The sequence below is a fragment of the Podarcis liolepis genome (assembly GCF_965112155.1).
Source record: "Podarcis liolepis genome assembly, chromosome: 3".
In the NCBI taxonomy this organism is placed as follows: Eukaryota; Metazoa; Chordata; class Lepidosauria; order Squamata; family Lacertidae; genus Podarcis; species Podarcis liolepis.
Genome location: NC_139557.1, coordinates 10,651,165 through 10,669,319, shown reverse-complemented (window position 1 = coordinate 10,669,319; position 18,155 = coordinate 10,651,165). Strand labels below are relative to the sequence as shown.

Sequence of the window (18,155 nt, the reverse complement as noted above, 5' to 3'; positions counted from 1 at the left end):
AGGTTAAGAACGGACCTCCAGAATGAATTAAGTTCTTAACCCGAGGTCCACTGTATCTCCATTCTGTATTCCAAGATATCAGTTCTCAACTGTCATGAGTGGTCATCTAAGGAACATAGGAAGCTACCATATAATGAGTCAGACCTTAGATCAGTCTTGCCTACAATGATCAGTCTTGCCTATCTAGATCAGTTTTGCCTACAATGACTGCTGGTGTCTCTCCAGGGTTTTAGACAGTCCTTCTTCTCCCAGCCCTACCTAGAGATGCTGGAGGTTGGACCTAGGACTTTCTGCATGCAAGACAGATGCTCCATCACTGGGGCCTATGAACATACATCCAATCCTGCCATTGTATGTAATCTTTCCAGGAGTACAGAGGTGAGTAACAGCTAGGCATGATCCTTAAGATGATGGAGGAGTGCTTATGATCCATACCGTGCAGCTGGTTGTTTAAACATTTTCTGTGATCCAGATAAATGTACAATGGATGTGGATCGGAACTTTATTGCATCAAATGGTTGGGGCCAAATAATTCGCACATAATAGCTACCAACCCTGCTACAACATACAATGTTGCCAGATTCTGCATAGCAGCATCCAATATTCGTCGGATGATGACCTGTGCCACAAACTAGATTTAATAAACACTCATATCAGAGTGCTCTGTAAATTGATAGCTATAGTCTTTTCTATACAGCGGTATCTTGGAAGCTAAACGCCTTGGCTCCCGAACACAGCAGCTCCTGAACGATGGAAACCCAGAAGTGAGTGTTCTAGCTTTTGAATGATTTTCGGAAGCAGAACATCCAGCACGGATGCTCCTGCAACCAATCGGAAGCTGCACTTTGGTTTTTGAACGGTTCCCGGCGTCGAACAGACTACCAGAACACATTCTGTTCGAGAACAAAGTACAACTGTACTCACCTTTTATTCTCTTCCACATCCGTTTAATGCTCCTAACCCTTCTTTTAGCTTCTTTTGGATTCTTATAGTCTTTTATATACACCTTCTGTTTTAATAATTTTTAGCTTTCCAAAACGTTTTACAGTGTTTAAATGATTGTATCCCTCCCTTACTTATGCTGGTCTCTGACCTTAATAAAGATGTGATTGATTGCGCATAATGGCTCATACACCTTGCTTGGGGCGGTTCTCTTCTCTACGAGATGTTTGGCAACTTTATCTCAAGCTTTCCTTGGGTCATTTACGGATTTCCACAAGCTGCTGGCCTAGCTTTAAGAGCCCTCTATTTACGGTGATGCCTTTGTGTATATTCCTTTCCTTTCCAGGAAGGAGGCACTACGGATGCAGCTCAGCAAGGGCGGGGGGTGAGATTGTTCAGTGAGAAGAGGATATTGGTTGGAAATTAATGGTGACACCTGCTGAGGAGAAAGACATGTAACAGGAAGATGTTTACTTTCCAGCTCGTTAGTCAAAGTGGGACTACGTTAGGATCAAGGAGATGGGTATGTCAAGATAACGGACTTCAGTCCAAATTTCACACCAAAGCCATGCTTTTTGATGCTTGTGAAGTTTGGCATAAACTCCGGAAAGGTTCCTTAGGTATTCAGCTTTAAGAAATAGTCAAATAACATTGTGACATTCTCTTGCGATGCAGCCATCATTCATAGGCTAGGTTCAGATGTAAAGGAAAACCGTAGCTGGCATTTAATTCATGAATTAAAGCCCGGCATAAGGATTGTGCAATGGGTCTTTCCCCCTCACTTCCCCCCCTGCAGCTGCTGAAATGGGGGGGGGGGATTGGGAGAACCTCTGGAATAGAATGCCATGGGAGGAGAGGGGGAATTAATAGCAAATCAATATTCCTGAAAAGTGTACAAGAAATGTATTATGGAAAGCACATGCCAAGCATGAACTGTGACCCATGCTAATGAGAGGAAGGAATGGAGAGGAGGGGAGAATCCCCAAGAAAGCAGTGAGACCTGAAAATATGAGCAAATTATACTGAGCAATATCATTGTAATCTCTTCATTCTTTTCCATCCATTTCTGATGTTCCAATATCTTTGACGTGTTGCAGACATTCATATTAGCCCACTGCAGCTAAAATCAGTATTCTCTTCTCACAATCACTTTTGCAAAACACAGAGGTGGGTTGAAGTCCTAAGGTAGCTCTGGGCAGGGGTGAATGAAGGCATCGTGACACCTGGGGCGGGTGTTGCTACGTAGGGCGCATGCGCGATGCATGCGCTCGATGCCACATATGCACTATAAATAGCGGTTTGCCGGCGCCACCGCTCCAGCGCCATACAGACAGTGCCGGGCTCCTCTGCTCACAGCTGAAGCAGCGATAGAAGGATCCCACCGTCATCCGTACAGTGCTTGAGCGGCGCCGGTGGCATGCGCCGTACATAGTGACGCTGCACATGTGCTGTACATAGTGGTTTGCTGCCGGCGCCAGGATCCTCTGCTCGCGGCTGCAGCCGTGAACGGAGGATCTTCCACATGTGGCTGCAGCAGCATGATGGCTGCTCATGCCCCCGCGATCCCCCGTGGGGTGCCTTCTTGTCACCCCCCAGACATGACAGCTGGGGCACACCGCCCCCCACCCTCCGTTGCAACGCCACTGGCTCTGAGGACCAAAATTGGCTTAACTTCCATTTCCTAAGATCTAGATGGCTCTCAGACATAAGACCAGAGGACTCCTCCTTCTATTTTGTGGGTTGCTTTTTTGCAATCCTGCCCTGTTGAGTGGCATTTTGTTTCCCATAAAAGCGAACTCCTGAGCTGGTGTAAATATCTCGCCAGTTGGGAAGATGAGTGGTGCCATTTGGCAGAGAGAACTTTGGGTCCTGGGTGTTTTCTAGTCTCCCCCCCCCCAAATCACCTGTAGTCTGGCCTGTGCTGGCTGAGCCAGGATGCTGAAAATGTCCGTGACAGAATGTAGATCCAACACTGGATATCTCTCTCTCTCTCTCTCTCTTTCTCTCTCTCTGATCCCAGAAAGGGAGTTCTAATACATCCTGTAGGATTGCAGCCTTTATCCCATGAAAGCAAAAAAAAGGGGGGGGGGGTCCCATTCATCTGCTAAACCACCTGAACGCAATTAAAAAAACAAGAAGTGACACGTTCCATATACATCTTCAGAGGAGACTTATACTGAAAAAGGCTGATTAGAAATAAGTATATCATGGAGTAGAGAGAAATACAAAAGACCTTGCCTGGAGGAAAGTATAATCCCTCGCAAGACCCAAATCCTGTCATCTACAACCATTTGCATCTCTGTGTGGCTGGGAGAGCAAGTGGCGACTATGACTCATACTAGTCGACTGTATCCCCTCCTTTGACTTCACTGTTGCTATTTCCTGATAATAATGAAAATAATAAAGAAGGATTTTGGAGAGGGGGAATAAAGTGCAATGAGGACTTTTTGAATGTTATGCCTTTGGATGTCCCATTGACTGACACAACATCTGGCCCTAAATATATTTACTGGTGCCAGTACCAGTAGTTGGGGTGGGTGAACTTGGTGGGTTTTGAGGTTTTCGACATGTCTCAAACTGCTAATTAAATATGTAAAGTTAGTTTGAATTCACAGACTTTCCCACCACCCCTATAATTTAAAGCTATAATTTCTCCTACCCACAGATGATTCACTTTTAAAAAGAAAAACATGGTTTCCTTGTACGTTTGGATTAGGAAAGCACCCAGAAAAAGGCAGATTGACAATATATGTCGTGTCTAAATTTTGCTGTCTTCCACACACACACACTCAACACATCATCGACACAGATTTTTTCCTTATTCTTTTCTACCTTTCACCTTCTTATTTCATATATCTATTCTTTCACTGAGTTCTGCCTCTTTTCCTTTAATAGTCTCTCCTGAATGTTTCCATTTATTTATTCATTTGATCGATCGATCGTTTTCTACTCCACATTTCAGTTCAAGGGGGATTACATAAAAATAGCAAAATGCAATTAAGCGGGGGATGGGGGGAAACCTTTTAAAACCAGCGGTAGAAAACATCAAATTAAAAGCACCAGCCGAAACCGAAAGGACACAAAATGCAGGTTAACAATACTGGCAATTAACACCCCCGAAAAAAAGGTTTTATCAAAATTAAATGCTTTTTAACTAGCCTGATACTGTAGAGAGACGAGTCACCTTGATGACCCTCCATGAGCAAGGATCCCACAGTGAAGGTTCCATCTCTTAAAATCCCCTATTGTCAGCCACAGAAACCTAGGGTTCTTGAAGCACGTTCTTGCCTCTTAAAGGTAAAGGTAAAGGGACCCCTGACCATTAGGTCCAGTCGTGGCCGACTCTGAGGTTGCGGCACTCATCTCGCTTTATTGGCAGAGGGAGCCGGCGTACAGCTTCCAGGTCATGTGGCCAGCATGACTAAGCCGCTTCTGGCGAACCAGACCAGCGCACGGAAACGCCGTTTACCTTCCCGCCGGAGCGGTACCTATTTATCTACTTGCACTTTGATGTGCTTTCAAACTGCTAGGTTGGCAGGAGCAGGGACTGAGCAACGGGAGCTCACCCCATCACGGGGATTCGAACCGCCGACCTTCTGATCAGCAAGTCCTAGGCTCTGTGGTTTAACTCACAGCGCCACCCGCGTCCCTTCTTGCCTCTTAACCTACTGTAATTGTTTAAATGCTTGAACCCCACCTGGCTATGTCCACCGCCTCAAACAAACCAATTACTGTGGATGGTCTCCTAAGCGGTCATTTGACAGTAGGGTTGCGACCTAAGACAAAGGCTCTGCAGAGCTTGTGCATGAGAAGCAGCAATTTGACGTTTGAATAAAGAGAGAAAGAAGCAAAACTTTCTAACTAGAGTTAGCTGGAAGAAGCGCCTGGGTGCAGCCTCAGGGGTGGAGAATGCACAAGATAGGCTCTTGTGTTCTTAACATTTTCAGTGGCTCTGGAGGAGTGCCTGTTTGCCTCCACTATGCCCTGCTTGCATATTCTTGTCTGGTTCTGTTGCTGGATCCTGATTCTCTATGCATCTCCATTTTAAAAAATGTTTTGCTGTTTTATTTATCTTTTGAATTACACACACACAAACACACACACAATCAGATGTTATATGCTGCAATAAAGCTCCCTTCCGGTGGGAAAGCCAGCCTATGAAATCTAAATAAAATAAAATAATAGTATTTGTGAATTAAGAAAATATTTTAAGAACACCCTCAGGCTCCAGTGCTCTTTGATCCAAAGGAAATGTCTGGACTTGGTGCTGTTGCCCCTGAAACATCCCACTTCCTGCTTGGAAGTGGGGATTGTGTAAGAGTATTATTGGGAAAGATCCCAATTGTACGAGTTTATAATCAGCCCACGTCCTTTTCGATGTCTTTAGTATCATTTTACATTCAGACTCTTGTTTCCTTTAGGAGCAGAACTAATGCACCAATAAATGTGCTTAAAACTAAGCCAAATAAGCACACAGATACAAATGGCAGTTTTCTGCTTTTTCATTCCGCAGCCTTGTCTCCAGCTGCTCTCCATCGCCTGACAATCCCAATTCAATCAGATAGCAGTGCACTGTTTAGTAGAATCCCAAACCTGTTGTGAGCAAGAAACAGATTTTCTCAGTGTTTCAAGTTACTGACTTTTTGGGTGGCAGAGACTGAAATGGTGGAAGGGGGAAGGGGCGTGTCAGTGCTTAGGAGCATCTTGTAAATGTGTGTGTGGTTTTCCTGGTTGAAGAGGACACAGCCCCTCATTTAAAAAATGCCACCAACTGATAATAAAGAGATGCTGGTGAAAGTTCTTCTGACACAGACTAGAGTACGAAATTAAGGGACTTGTAGAAGCTTGCTTCAAATGAGAGGTGAGTTTTTAAAGCCCTGATATGGCTGAAATGAAATTCTGAGTTGGAGATGAATTCTTGCTTTCCCCCACTGTCCATTGCTAAAAACCCTCCTGATCAGCCTACACACTTCCAAAACACATTCTCCCACCCCCTTCACTAACCTCTCAAACAGTGATTGGATTGACAGTGATGGCGGTAGGGCAAAATATCATTTTCATTTTGTTAGTTTATACCTAACTAGCCCATCTTTTCTCCCAGGAACTCAAGGTGTTATTGATGGTTCTCCCCCCCCCCCACTCCCTTTATTCTCACAACAACCTTGTGAGGTAGGTTAGAGAGACAGCAACTGGCCCACAGTCACACACTGAGGTTCATGGTTCACTGAACCCTGGTCTCCCATGTTTTGTTCCAGTACACCACAACATGGAGAGGGCCTTCTTTACCCTTCCATCCATCCTTCTCCACCCCTCTGACATGCTGGTGAACCAGGCTTTATGGTCTAATGTGAACCCCACGTCTGTATAGGGTGAAGACATTTGCCCTGGAGACCCCATTTTTGACATGAGGCTTCTGACTCCTGGCCTAGTACATCTTCAAGATGATGTAGCCAGTTCATCTTACCATGACTTCCTTTTCCTTGTTCCTATATATCAGTAGTGGTGGATCTCCATGGATCTCCAGATGTTACTAGACTACTAGACTAGTCATCTCTCACCATAGGACATCATGCCTGGGGATGATGGGAGTCCATCAACACCTGGAGGACCACAGGTCCTCCATTCCTGTCATATCTGTTGCGCCACCATTCAATAATTCTGAAGGGTCCTCTCCCACAGATCTTTCCATCTGCACAGCAAATCAGGAAACTACACGCAAACAGCAAACTACAAGTGCCATGACAAGATGCCTAATGGTCATCAGGGAGAGGAAGCAGAAGAGATCCTACAAAGTGCCTGAGGTGGAACCTATTGAGATCAAGTGAGACAGGAGAGGGCAAAGCGGTGCCCTGTATCAGAGCAGACAAGCTTATGCATTTGCCCGAAGTAGCACAATCCAGTGGCGTAGCGTGGGGGGTGCAGGGGGGCGGGCCGCACCGGGCGCAACATCTGGGGGTTAGGGGGTGCAAATCCATGGGTTAGGGGGCGCAAATTACTTGCCTTGCCCTGGGTGCTGACAACCCACGCTACGCCACTGGCACAATCCACCCCAACAAGACAAGAGCTGATGCTAGAAGGAAGTCATGGCACAACAGGGCCAGCTCTAACATTTTACAGACTGAGGCAGCTGCCCCAGGTGGCAAGTGCCCAGGGGGTTCAGGGAACATGGATTGTCAGTGAGGTGTTGGAGGACAAAACCATACATGAAATGTAACCTGTCCTGAATCCCTGAAGGTTGTCTGCTGCCTTCCAGTGTGGTGGTGGATACCGTCCTGTTTGTCACCGGTGCTGAAGTAAAATTCAACTGCCAGTCCATTCAGGATCTGGAATGGAAGGGGGCATCAGGCAAAATTGTGTCAGTGAATGGCCTGGGATTCGGACTTGGAGGCTGAACCAGAGGAATCCCAGCCTGCACAGGAGTCCCTGCCTCCAGAACCAGCTGAGCCAGGGCTGGGGCTTGACCCTGAAGGGTCCTCACCTGTGCTGGAGGACCCATTGCCTGCAGGTGCTCCACTCTCAGCCCCGTCAGAGGAAGCTGAGGTTACCTCTGGGTCCGGTAACCCTCTAGCCTCTCCTGAGCTGCAGAGGCTCAGGGCAGAGAGGCGGAGGGAACTAAGTTCCCACAGGAGGAGTGCTCGCCTCCAGGGCAGGAGAGGCAAGTCACCTGTGGACTGGGGCTGCCCTATGCCTCGGGGCAGATAAAAGCCAGCCAGCCCCAGTTCCAGGTTGCGGGAGCAACATTGTTGGTAGCCTGTTCCTGCCTGCACCCTGTCCTGCTCTTCTGCCAGAGTTCCTGACCTCACCAGACTCCCTGCCTTGGACCCCACTTCAGCTCTGACAGACATTCTCCATACCGCACCCTTGACCTCGGACTGGACTCGGACCTCGCCGCACGGTTTACCCTCGGGGACCAGCACAGTCTGTCTCAGGCTGGCCCCGAGACTCAGAGAACGTATGAGGTCCTGAAGGGCCATGTCTCTCAACAGTGCCAGAAAATTGCTCCCTGGCATTGCAAGGGGGAGTGTGGGAAAGGGGCCTGTTTCAGTTCTGTCCTGGAAGGAATACAGTTGCTAGATGAATTTAGTGTGGTAGCAGTTTACAAGACACATGTCATGCTCTTCTTTCTTAGTCTCTCTTGACGTTTTTAATGGTGCATCCTAGAGCAAAGCCTCTCCAAGCCGGTGGATGGCAGGGTTCGGAGGCTTCATCGTGCTTGTGTTTAATGCATTAGCTGGCAAAGCTTCAGCGCAGGGGTGGCTGGAAGGGGATACATTTGGTAAATGTCTCCTCTCCCCTGCTACCTATCTGATTTCTCTTGAACCAAATTTGCTAAGCTCCAGTCAATTTTCTAATCTCTGCTTGCTGACAGACTGCAGGCCAAGAGAAAGACAAGTTTAAAACCCTGAAAATGAAGTGCATTTTATTTATTATGCTGTCTAAGATGTTTTCAATGAAGCAGACAGAGATAGTGCCTTGCCAAATTAGTGTCATGACTTTCCAAAGGTTTTGGCTAGTTAGGAGACTTCCAGTAAAAATACACGATGGCGCTCAGACCTCTTGTGGGCGATCCACACCTCTCTTGGAGCCTCCTCTTATTATCTTGTGGTTTCTGGTGGAAGGAAAGGGGGGGAGAGCACAACCCCCTATGAATGGCTTTGGACCTCTAGTAACTGTTCTGCAAATTATATTAATAACAAATGGAGAACGAGTTTAATATGCCAAAACACTTGGTTCCTCCCCACCCCCCAGCCCCGTGCCTCTGGTCTTCCATAGCCGTGACAGCGAGAATATAAACAAACATTAGCAAGAAAGCCTGGTTTGATTAACGAGAACCAGGAATGGGAAGATAGACAAGAGCTGAAGAAGGAGAACAGGATTTCGGCAGGCATTAAAAAGGATGACCCTGCAGCTGATTCTTTGAAGACCCCAAATACCAGTAAATGCTCTTCCGGGCTCAAGAAATGCCTGCCCACTTTGGCCTTGTCACTTGGCATGTAGATCACACTCCTCACTGCTCAAACCTTTAAAAGCTGGTTTTGGTTTGCTAAGGCTTTGTAGTCCATAGGCAGCTGCTCCACTAGTTCTTTTCCAACTCCACCCGACTAATTTCCACGTGGTTCAAGTGGTTGCCCCCAGCTTGTTTCTGAACAGCAGGAAAGGGCCATAACTCAGTGACAGGCCATATGCCCAACAGCAGGGGTAGTCGGTGCAGTGACTTCAAGATGTTGTTGGGTTCCAGCTCTCATCAGCCCCAGCCAACATGACCAATGGGCAGGCATGATGGGACCATCTGAAGGGCACCATCATGACTCCATGACTGTTCTACATGAATATGGTGTTGTTCAGCACTGAAGCTATCTTCAGATCAAGGACCAGAGGTACCAGGGATTGCTATCTGCTCTTTTAGTTTTTGTTGTCTTGCAATATTAATCTTCATTGTATTATTGTATTATTGTATTGCAGTATTGATCTTTAACACTGTTACATTGTTGCATCTTTATTTGTCTTGTAAAGGGGGGTCTTGGAGGATTTTTTAAAGGGCTGGGTACAAATAACTTGGCTGTGTTGATCGCTGGGGAGAGGGTGGGAGGAATATGGTGACATGTGCCTCTCTGCCAGGTTTTACCAGTAGAGGCGCCAGCTGCAACCAGGTAGGGAGAAAGCAACCACTGGCAGCAGCAATCAGAAATACTTAAATGGGGCATTTCATGGGCACTTGTGCAAATGTCTCATAGGTGTCCTAAGTTGAGCTTTGCTAGCCTGCAGCCAGGATAGTGAAAAATAAGAAAGGACTTACTGGGTTGCAGTGGTGAATCTGACACTCCCCTTCTCCTCTTTAGATTGCTCAGCCCATGGTCTACAAGGTAGGGTTATCCACACATTGGCTCCATCAAATACAGTCAGCTGAACAGGTAAATGATAGGAAGGTGACCTTAGGCTTCAGCTGATTCAAATGCACGAGTTTAGCTAGTCCAATATAATCCTATTCAACATCCTTTCTCTAGTTGAGGTATTCCCCGGTTCAATGCTTATTATGGTTGTACATATTGAAATATAAAGAGAAGTATGTGCATATTGTACAGAGCTATTTGTCAGACCTTCCTTTCATTCATCCAATATGTATTGTCATCTGAAAATCAGACTTCACAAGTTAACCTGTGGTTTCAAAAATGTGAAGATGAAAGCAGTGTTGGGTGGTGTTTTTTAATTTATTTATTTTTTTTAGGAGAAGAAAACACTACATAAAGTCTGTGTTGCTGGATCGCTATGAAATAGACTCTTTTTTTTTACCACCAGGAAAGTCTCTGAAATCTATTAATATTTCTGGCACCACCTTCAACAAAAAATGCCACTGGTTTCAGTTAACAGTAGGCATTTTAAATCTTATAGCAAGAATGTCAGAAAATGGCATGCAGACATTATTTTCCTCTGAGAGATCCTTGAGAAAGTTGTGGGGGGGGGGGAGGCAGAGACGCTAGCCTAGTTGTGCACCACAGAACAATAATACAGCATTTTGACTTTTACAAGCAATCATACTTAACACAACCATTATAATTTACATCTCCAGATGTCACCGTCCTTTCCAGAAACTCATTGAGGGCCTCCAGCCTTGAGTGATGCCTGAAAAGAACAGGAAGATGCACAGAAAACATTTGGTCCTCCATGCCAAAATATAGTTATAGAAAGAATGACTCTTTAGGGATTCTTGGAGGCAAAGGCATAAATTAATGTTTCAGTGTGCAGGCAAGATTGGATGTATGATCTCATTGCAAGTTTTATCCTCCTGTGCCAGGGCTGGGGAACTTGTGGTCTTCTAGATATCATTGGACTGCAACTCCCATCATCCCTGACCTTTGGCTGTCCTAACTAGGGATGGTGGGAGTTGGAGTTCAGCATCTTCCCCAGCCCCATCCTAAATAACCAGGAAACCATGACGTCTGTCAGTGGAGAGCAAATTTCAGAGATGCAACTTTTAAAAAATCCCAGGGCCAAAATATTAAGAGTACAAATTTGCATGGGTTATTTGTACCCATGGACTGGGTGACCATGCTAATCATCCTTGGCCATTGGCCTTGCTGGCTGGGGCTGATGGGAATCCAACATCTGGAGGGTCACAGGTTCCCTCATCTCTTCCATATATATATGTGTGTGTGTGTGTGTGTGTGTGTGTGTGTGTGTGTGTGTGTTCCTGGGTAACCTATGAACAGTGGACCATGTGGTTCTTTCTCAGACTGTAGCAATCAATGAGCAGACATGTTGATGGATCCCTCCACTTACTTGTAAAGGTTACCACCTCAGACATGGACCACAAGCAACAGCTGCTAGAAAGCCCCAACCCTTACCTGTCCTTTCAGCATTGCTGCTGACCACACCTGATCATCTCCAGTTTTGAGGCAGCCTATGAGGTTGGGCTATTGAGTATACATCTGGATCCCTTCACTACTGCTACTATGGATGCTTGTTTTGTTTCAAAAGTATACAGGCTATATAGGTAAAAGTAAAAGACCCCTGGACAGTTATGTTCAGTCAGAGGTGACTATGGGGTTGTGGCACTCATCTCGCTTTCAGGCCAAGGGAGCCAGCGTTTGTCTGCAGACAGATTTCCAGGTCATGTTGCCAGCATGACTAAACCACTTCTGTTGCAGCAAAACACCGTGACGGAAACTAGAGTGCATGGAAACACTGTTTACCTTCTCACCACAGCGGTACCTATTTATCTACTTTCATTGGCATGCTTTAGAACTGCTAGGTTGGCAGGAGCTGGGACAGAGCAACAGGAGCTCACTCTGTTCCAGGGATTTGAACCACCAACCTTCTGATTGGCAAGTCCAAGAGGCTCAGTGGTTAGACCACAGTGCCACCCACTATATACAAAGTACAGGAAAGACATATGGCCTCTGCCCACTTACACACTATGTGAATACTCTCTCAGGACTTCCTTCTTAGCTAATTTACTATTATTCATATTATTGGAATTATTGGAATTATTTCCTGGTCCAGGGCAAATAAATGAGTATTTGCTAAAGTCTTTCATGGCAGGCTAGAAGCTGAGCAAGAGGCTGTTGGAGGCTGTCAAGTTTATTCTCATGTGGATTAAGCAATTCCACATTCCAGGGGTTGAAGGCAGGTGATGTGTGAGGCTTCATCTAAGAGGTGAGCCATTAGGACAACTCTAATCTCTTTCTTCTTCTTTTTTCTCAACAGGGATGTCTCTTTTCTTTCTCTCCTCCACTTGACGCAGCTATCAGGGATGAACTTTGACAGAGGTAGTGATAATGTGTCAGGTACTTACAGCCGAACGGGCTGGTGGGAAAAACTCTTTTCTTGTCAAGAGTTACTTTTCTTTTCCCTGTGTAGAATTAAAGAATATATGCCAGGCCACAATTCAAGTCAAGAAAGCTTCCCAGTGTCCCTTGAGAATCCTCTTGTGGTAGCCAAAGACAGAGCAAAGCTCACATGGCCTCTTAATATTCGGCAGATGAAAATAAGAACACGTGTGTTGCGTTAAGGGACTAAACAGCTCAGAGTGTGGTAGTAAGCAAGGCTGAGAAGCAAGCTGGTTGTTTCCCAGGGGGCCTGGCATTATGCCTTCCCCACAGAGTATTTTTGAACTGGTAATCTCAATGTAAAAGTCTTCAATAGATACAGCACTTAAATAATATGTATGCCACATCCACGTAGCACTTAAGGGCACAGAACAGCCAACATAGGGTCCTCAAGAGGTTGCTGAACTCCAGCTCCTATCAACTGGCATGGGTAGTGATGGGAATTGTAGTTACGTCAGTTGTCCCAGCTTGAGGATTAACTGTGCACATTGTAAATGTGTGGGACATTCATGACTGAGTAGAATGTTGCATCAGATCATCTTTTAACTTAAAAGTAATGATCGGGGTAGGGACGTGGGTGGCGCTGTGGGTAAAACCATAGAGCCTAGGACTTGCTGATCAGAATGTCAGCGGTTCAAATCCCCGTGATGGGGTGAGCTCCCGTTGCTCGGTCCCTGCTCCTGCCAACCTAGCAGTTTGAAAGCACATCAAAGTGCAAGTAGATAAATAGGTACCACTCCGGCGGGAAGGTAAACAGCATTTCCGTGAGTTACTCTGGTTCGCCAGAAGCGGCTTAGTCATGCTGGCCACATGACCCGGAAGCTGTACGTCGGCTCCCTTGGCCAATAAAGCAAGATGAGCGCCGCAACCCCAGAGTCGGTCATGACTGGACCTAATGGTCAGGGGTCCCTTTACCTTTACCTAATGATCGGTGTGAATGAATGCCACAAAATAAACCTCAAATCATTTTTCACAACTGTTTGCAGATATTACACCACCACCTTTACCTGCTGATGGCTATTTTTTTTCTTTGTTACTTTTCTCCTCAAGCTGACCCAAGGCATTTTGCAGTCTGAAGTGGAGCCCAGTTTATACCTGACCCCTACCCCCACCCCAGGCCAGCCTTTTTGAAAGTATTGTGATACAATTCAGAAACCACTTCCAGAATCCACCTCTTCCTTCCACCTTCACAGTGCTGCCTCGAGAAATAAAGACCTGTGGTTTAGATTTATAGCATCAAAACTTAGCCAATTCTGATTTGCAATATAATGTCTCCCCATGAGAGCATTGCTTCCAATCCTCACTCTGAACTGGCTTTATGATATCACCAAAGAAGACAAATCCGATTGGCTACATGGCATAGTCATGAAGCCAAATCAGAGTGAGGGCAGGAAGCACTGACCCTGCTTGCAGTTGGCTCATAAAAATACCCAATAATCAATTGTATTTGATGTCTCAAAGCCAAATCAGAGGGATAACATGCCTTCCTGCCCTCTCTCTGGCACAGAGGAAGGCGAAATGAAGCAAAATAGCATTATGAAACTCAAGTCACCCCAGCCACGACTGCAAATAAGTGATGAAAAAGAGATAAGATGAGCAACATAGGGTTTCATCTGAAGGTCGCCACAGAAGACTGAGAGAACACCTAAGTCATGAAGTGCAACAAGAACTTTATTGTCTCTCTTAAACAAGAACAGAACAGATAGGGGACATGCCCTTCTCTATCCACACACAACTAAATCCAGTTCCACCTGGTGTCTAAACTCTATAATGGCACTACCCACAAAAAAGTTAAACGTTTGTTACAGAATACTTGACTCACCTCTAGTTCTCGCTCAATATGTCATCGTGGCAAAAAAAGCCACAGTTATCTCCTTTGAAGAAACATGTAGAAAAATCTGGCAGAGTTTCTCAGGAATGTTTTTGGAACAGAAGCAGCAGCACATGGTGGCAATTATTAGATGATTAACAACCTTAAAGAATAGTATGCATAGATAAAGGAAGGGCATTTTTTTAATTAATAGAAGAGAGGTCTTGATGCGATGTTCCAAGTGGAGCAAAAGGACTTATGTTCACCACCCATCAGCCTACAGACTCCCCAGCCTTCTGAGAACAGTATCCTTTTCCATGTGCTCTGCACAAAGTATTTTCCGCATGTCAGAGAATCTGGAATGACTCCCAAACATGTGGGAAGATAATGTCTGATATGAACAGATTTATTTATTTTATTTTTTTTAAAAAAAACATCTTGTTAACAAGCACTTGCTGGCTTTGTTGGAATCATCTTTAGGAGACTCCCTTTAATTAATGTGATTTTTTAAAAAAAGTATTTTATTTGGCCTTGGAATGCTCATATTATATAGTGGTGTTTTTTGTTACTCCCACCCCCAATCCTCTTCAGACAAATTTCATTGTATTGTTGCTCCAGGAAATTCTGACTCATGGAATGCTCTTAAGAGGTAAGCTTCCTTTTTCAGAACATTTGAAAAACTGCCTGGTAGAATATATAGATAACTGAAACTCTGTTGACGAAGGTGAGGATTCCCTAGGGTAGTTAACAGGGGAAACAGTTAGATGTAGCTAATGACCGCTCCCCACATTAAATGGGGGGGCGCCCTTTGCGTGGTCGCACGCAGCCCCCTGGACCCTTTTGTTGTTTAGTCGTTTAGTCGTGTCCGACTCTTCGTGACCCTATGGACCAGAGCACACCAGGCACTTCTGTCTTCCACTGCCTCCCGCAGTTTGGTCAAACTCATTCTGGTAGCTTCGAGAACACTGTCCCACCATCTCGTTCTCTGTTGTCCCCTTCTCCTTGTGCCCTCCATCTTTCCCAACATCAGGGTCTTTTCCAGGGAGTCTTCTCTTCTCATGAGGTGGCCAAAGTATTGGAGCCTCAGCTTCAGGATCTGTCCTTCCAGTGAGCACTCAGGGCTGATTCCCTTAAGAATGGAGAGGTTTGATCTTCTTGCTGTCCATGGGACTCTCAAGAGTCTCCTCCAGCACCATAATTCAAAAGCATCAATTCTTCGGTGATCAGCCTTCTTTATGGTCCAGCTCTCACTTCCGTACATCACTACTGGGAAAACCATAGCTTTTACTATACGGACCATTGTTGGCAAGGTGATGTCTCTACTTTTTAAGATGCTGTCTAGGTTTGTCATTGCTTTTCTCCCAAGAAGCAGGCATCTTTTAATTTTGTGGCTGCTGTCACCATCTGCAGTGATCATGGAGCCCAAGAAAGTAAAATCTCTCACTGCCTCCATTTCTTCCCCTTCTATTTGCCAGGAGGTGATGGGACCAATGGCCATAATCTTCGTTTTTTTGATGTTGAGCTTCAGACCATATTTTGCACTCTCCTCTTTCACCCTCTTTAATTCCTCCTACTTTCTGCATCAGGGTTGTGTCATCTGCATATCTGAGGTTGTTGATGTGGCACCATTAGCACAGGCTTGGCTTCACCTTCCCCAGGTGGGATACCTGGAGGTCTCCGCCTACCTCAGCCAGTTGCCCAATCCCGCCTGGGGAGGCGTTGCCAAGGTGATCAGGCCAAGTAGGGGGAGGGACCACCTGCCCACACAATAGGGGGAGGATTTTACCTGGGAATCATCACATATGAAGTGCCAACTCCATCAAAATGCTAATGCTTCTTTTTAAAGTTAATGTAGAGGAAACGCTTGCCAAGCACTTAACCATAAATTGGTAATCAAAAACATGGGGGTTGGATTTGTGCCTGCTCAAATTTCCATGGTCTTTCTTAACTATGGTTTGCTGTAACCGTGTTTACTTGAGTCTAATGCGCCATCAAATCTAATGCACACCTCAATTTTCAGAACCTTGAAATAATAAAAAAGTATTTGCTGGTGAATGTAAATGTGCCACCGAATCTGATGTGCAACTTAATTTCTGTAATGTAATTTGGCCAAAAAATGTGAGCAGAAAGAAACATATTAGGCTTTAAAATGAATCTTGAGAGGTTTAGTTTAACTGCTTAATCTCTGTTCTGATGTGTTTTATATTGTAATTGCTTTAAATTGTCACAGTTGCATCTGTGTTATGCTTTTGTTGCTTTTATGAGCTGCTCATTATGTACTGCTCTGTGATTATATATTAGTTTATGTATCCCCACCCTGGGAGAAGAAGGCAAGGTGAGAAATACTAGAAATAATTTTTTAAAAATGGTTTTATGGTTCATAGTCCTTGATTTTTATGTAGGTCACCTGGAGAACTTTGCTTATGGGGCAGCACAGAATACCACAAGGAAACAAACAAACAATAAATCACTGAGTCATCTGTTCTCTATTGCTCAAAAGAACTGGGATGAAAGGTAGATCCAATTTCCCTGCGAGTCACAGTATGCCCGTGGAACAAGAATCAGATGTTAATGTTTTTACTTCGAAAACTTGTGCCTGCATTTGCAACATAACAACTGCACCCTTTTTATGTCAGGTTGTCAACTCTCTTTGCATGTTTCCCTTCGACCTGTATGAAAATGTCATCAGAGCTAAAGTGAGCTGTTTTTCACGCCCGCTACCCCATAAACAAGAGAAAGCAGGACAGTCATTAAATTTTATGAATGGAATCCATCTTTTCAGTCCACCAGAAGCAGCGTTCATCGTGGTGCATTTTGAAGCTTTTAAAGGCTGCAACACCACAAGGACTAGACTAGAGTTTGTCCTTGGTTATCATTACAGCTTTCTTTTGAACTCCAAGGGGCTGATGTTCAGCAGAAAATACCATGCTTATATAGGGAAATATGCACAGACATAACAACATGTCCTGGCGCAATCTTAGGTGCTTTTGGAGATGCTTGCTCAAACCGACCTTCTGTCCAATTCTGTCTGATTCACTTTTGGTTGGGAAAGAATCCGTAGCCAGATGCTGAGACTCTTCTGTAAGACAGCCAAGAGTCTAAGAGTAGAGATGAGCATCCGTGGTCATGGACAGGATTTGGGGTTTGCCCAGGGTTGTTAACCTTCTTATCACAAGATGAAGGTATGACAGTAATGAAGGTTTGGCAATGGATTGGATTTACGTGAAGCCATGTGACTTAAGTTCCATTGACTTCAGTGGATCTAAGTCTGGAGCCCACCTTCTGTTCAGAGGAGTGGGATGCTTAGAAGATGCATAGCATACCCTCCAACATTTCTCAGATGAAAATAGGGACATCTTATTCCGTGCTATTTTTCTAGAAAAAGAGGTGCAGGAACTCACCATGAATGCTTTCCTTGTCCTCTTATAATGGCAGTGGCACACAACTGAGAGGTGCTGGAACTGAGTTCCTGTGAGTTCCGGCTGGGAAAATGCCCTGTTTCTATCTTACATCAGCGTCACCCCTCCCCAGACCCTTGATATACACACACTGCCAATGGCAGTGCACAATTCAAAGTGTTGGTGCTGACCTTTAAAGCCTTAAAAGGCCTCGGCCCAGTATACCTGAAGGAGCGTCTCCACGCACATCGTTCAGCCCGGACACTGAGGTCCAGCGCTGAGGGCCTTCTGGCGGTTCCCTCACTGAGAGAAGGGGGGTTACAGGAAACCAGGCAGAGGAATACAGGAAAGGGATGTGGCTGACTGAACTGCCTCAATGGTTGTTACTAAGTGCAGTATGTAACAATACCGTACTGGCAAATGTCTTGGTTATATGTGGGAGACTTCGATGATACATGGTAAAACTTCCACCAGCCTGCCTTGGGCATCAGAGGAGGCACCTCTACCAGATGTTTCAAGGCGGCACCTCCATGCCAGCAACGTAGCCTCTATGGTTGGTGGCCATGACTGTCAAAGGGCCTCCATGTGACTGTGCAAACTAGGTCCCCTTAGGCCTCTTCTGCCACCACCATCACTGTAGTCTGATGTGTTGATCCGTACCAGTTGGAGGAGCTGAGG

At 45.4% G+C, this 18,155-nt stretch overlaps 1 protein-coding gene across 4 annotated transcripts in view; it reads left to right on the top strand.

The window, feature by feature from the left end:
* LOC310703545 (uncharacterized protein) overlaps positions 1-18,155 on the top strand; it is a 165,873-nt gene that overhangs the window by 133,277 nt on the left and 14,441 nt on the right. The window contains exons 1-4 of one of the 4 annotated variants that reach the window (XM_083495933.1): positions 106-378; positions 12,148-12,227; positions 14,671-14,728; positions 16,482-17,006. The exons of 2 other annotated variants lie outside the window; for them this stretch is intronic. In XM_083495933.1, the coding sequence (XP_083352059.1) occupies positions 326-378; positions 12,148-12,227; positions 14,671-14,728; positions 16,482-16,545 (255 nt within the window). In that variant the 5' untranslated portion in view covers positions 106-325 and the 3' untranslated portion in view covers positions 16,546-17,006. Of the gene's footprint in view, positions 1-105; positions 379-12,147; positions 12,228-14,670; positions 14,729-16,481; positions 17,007-18,155 lie in introns of those variants that run through there. One more of the 4 variants, XM_083495932.1, reaches the window with a different exon arrangement.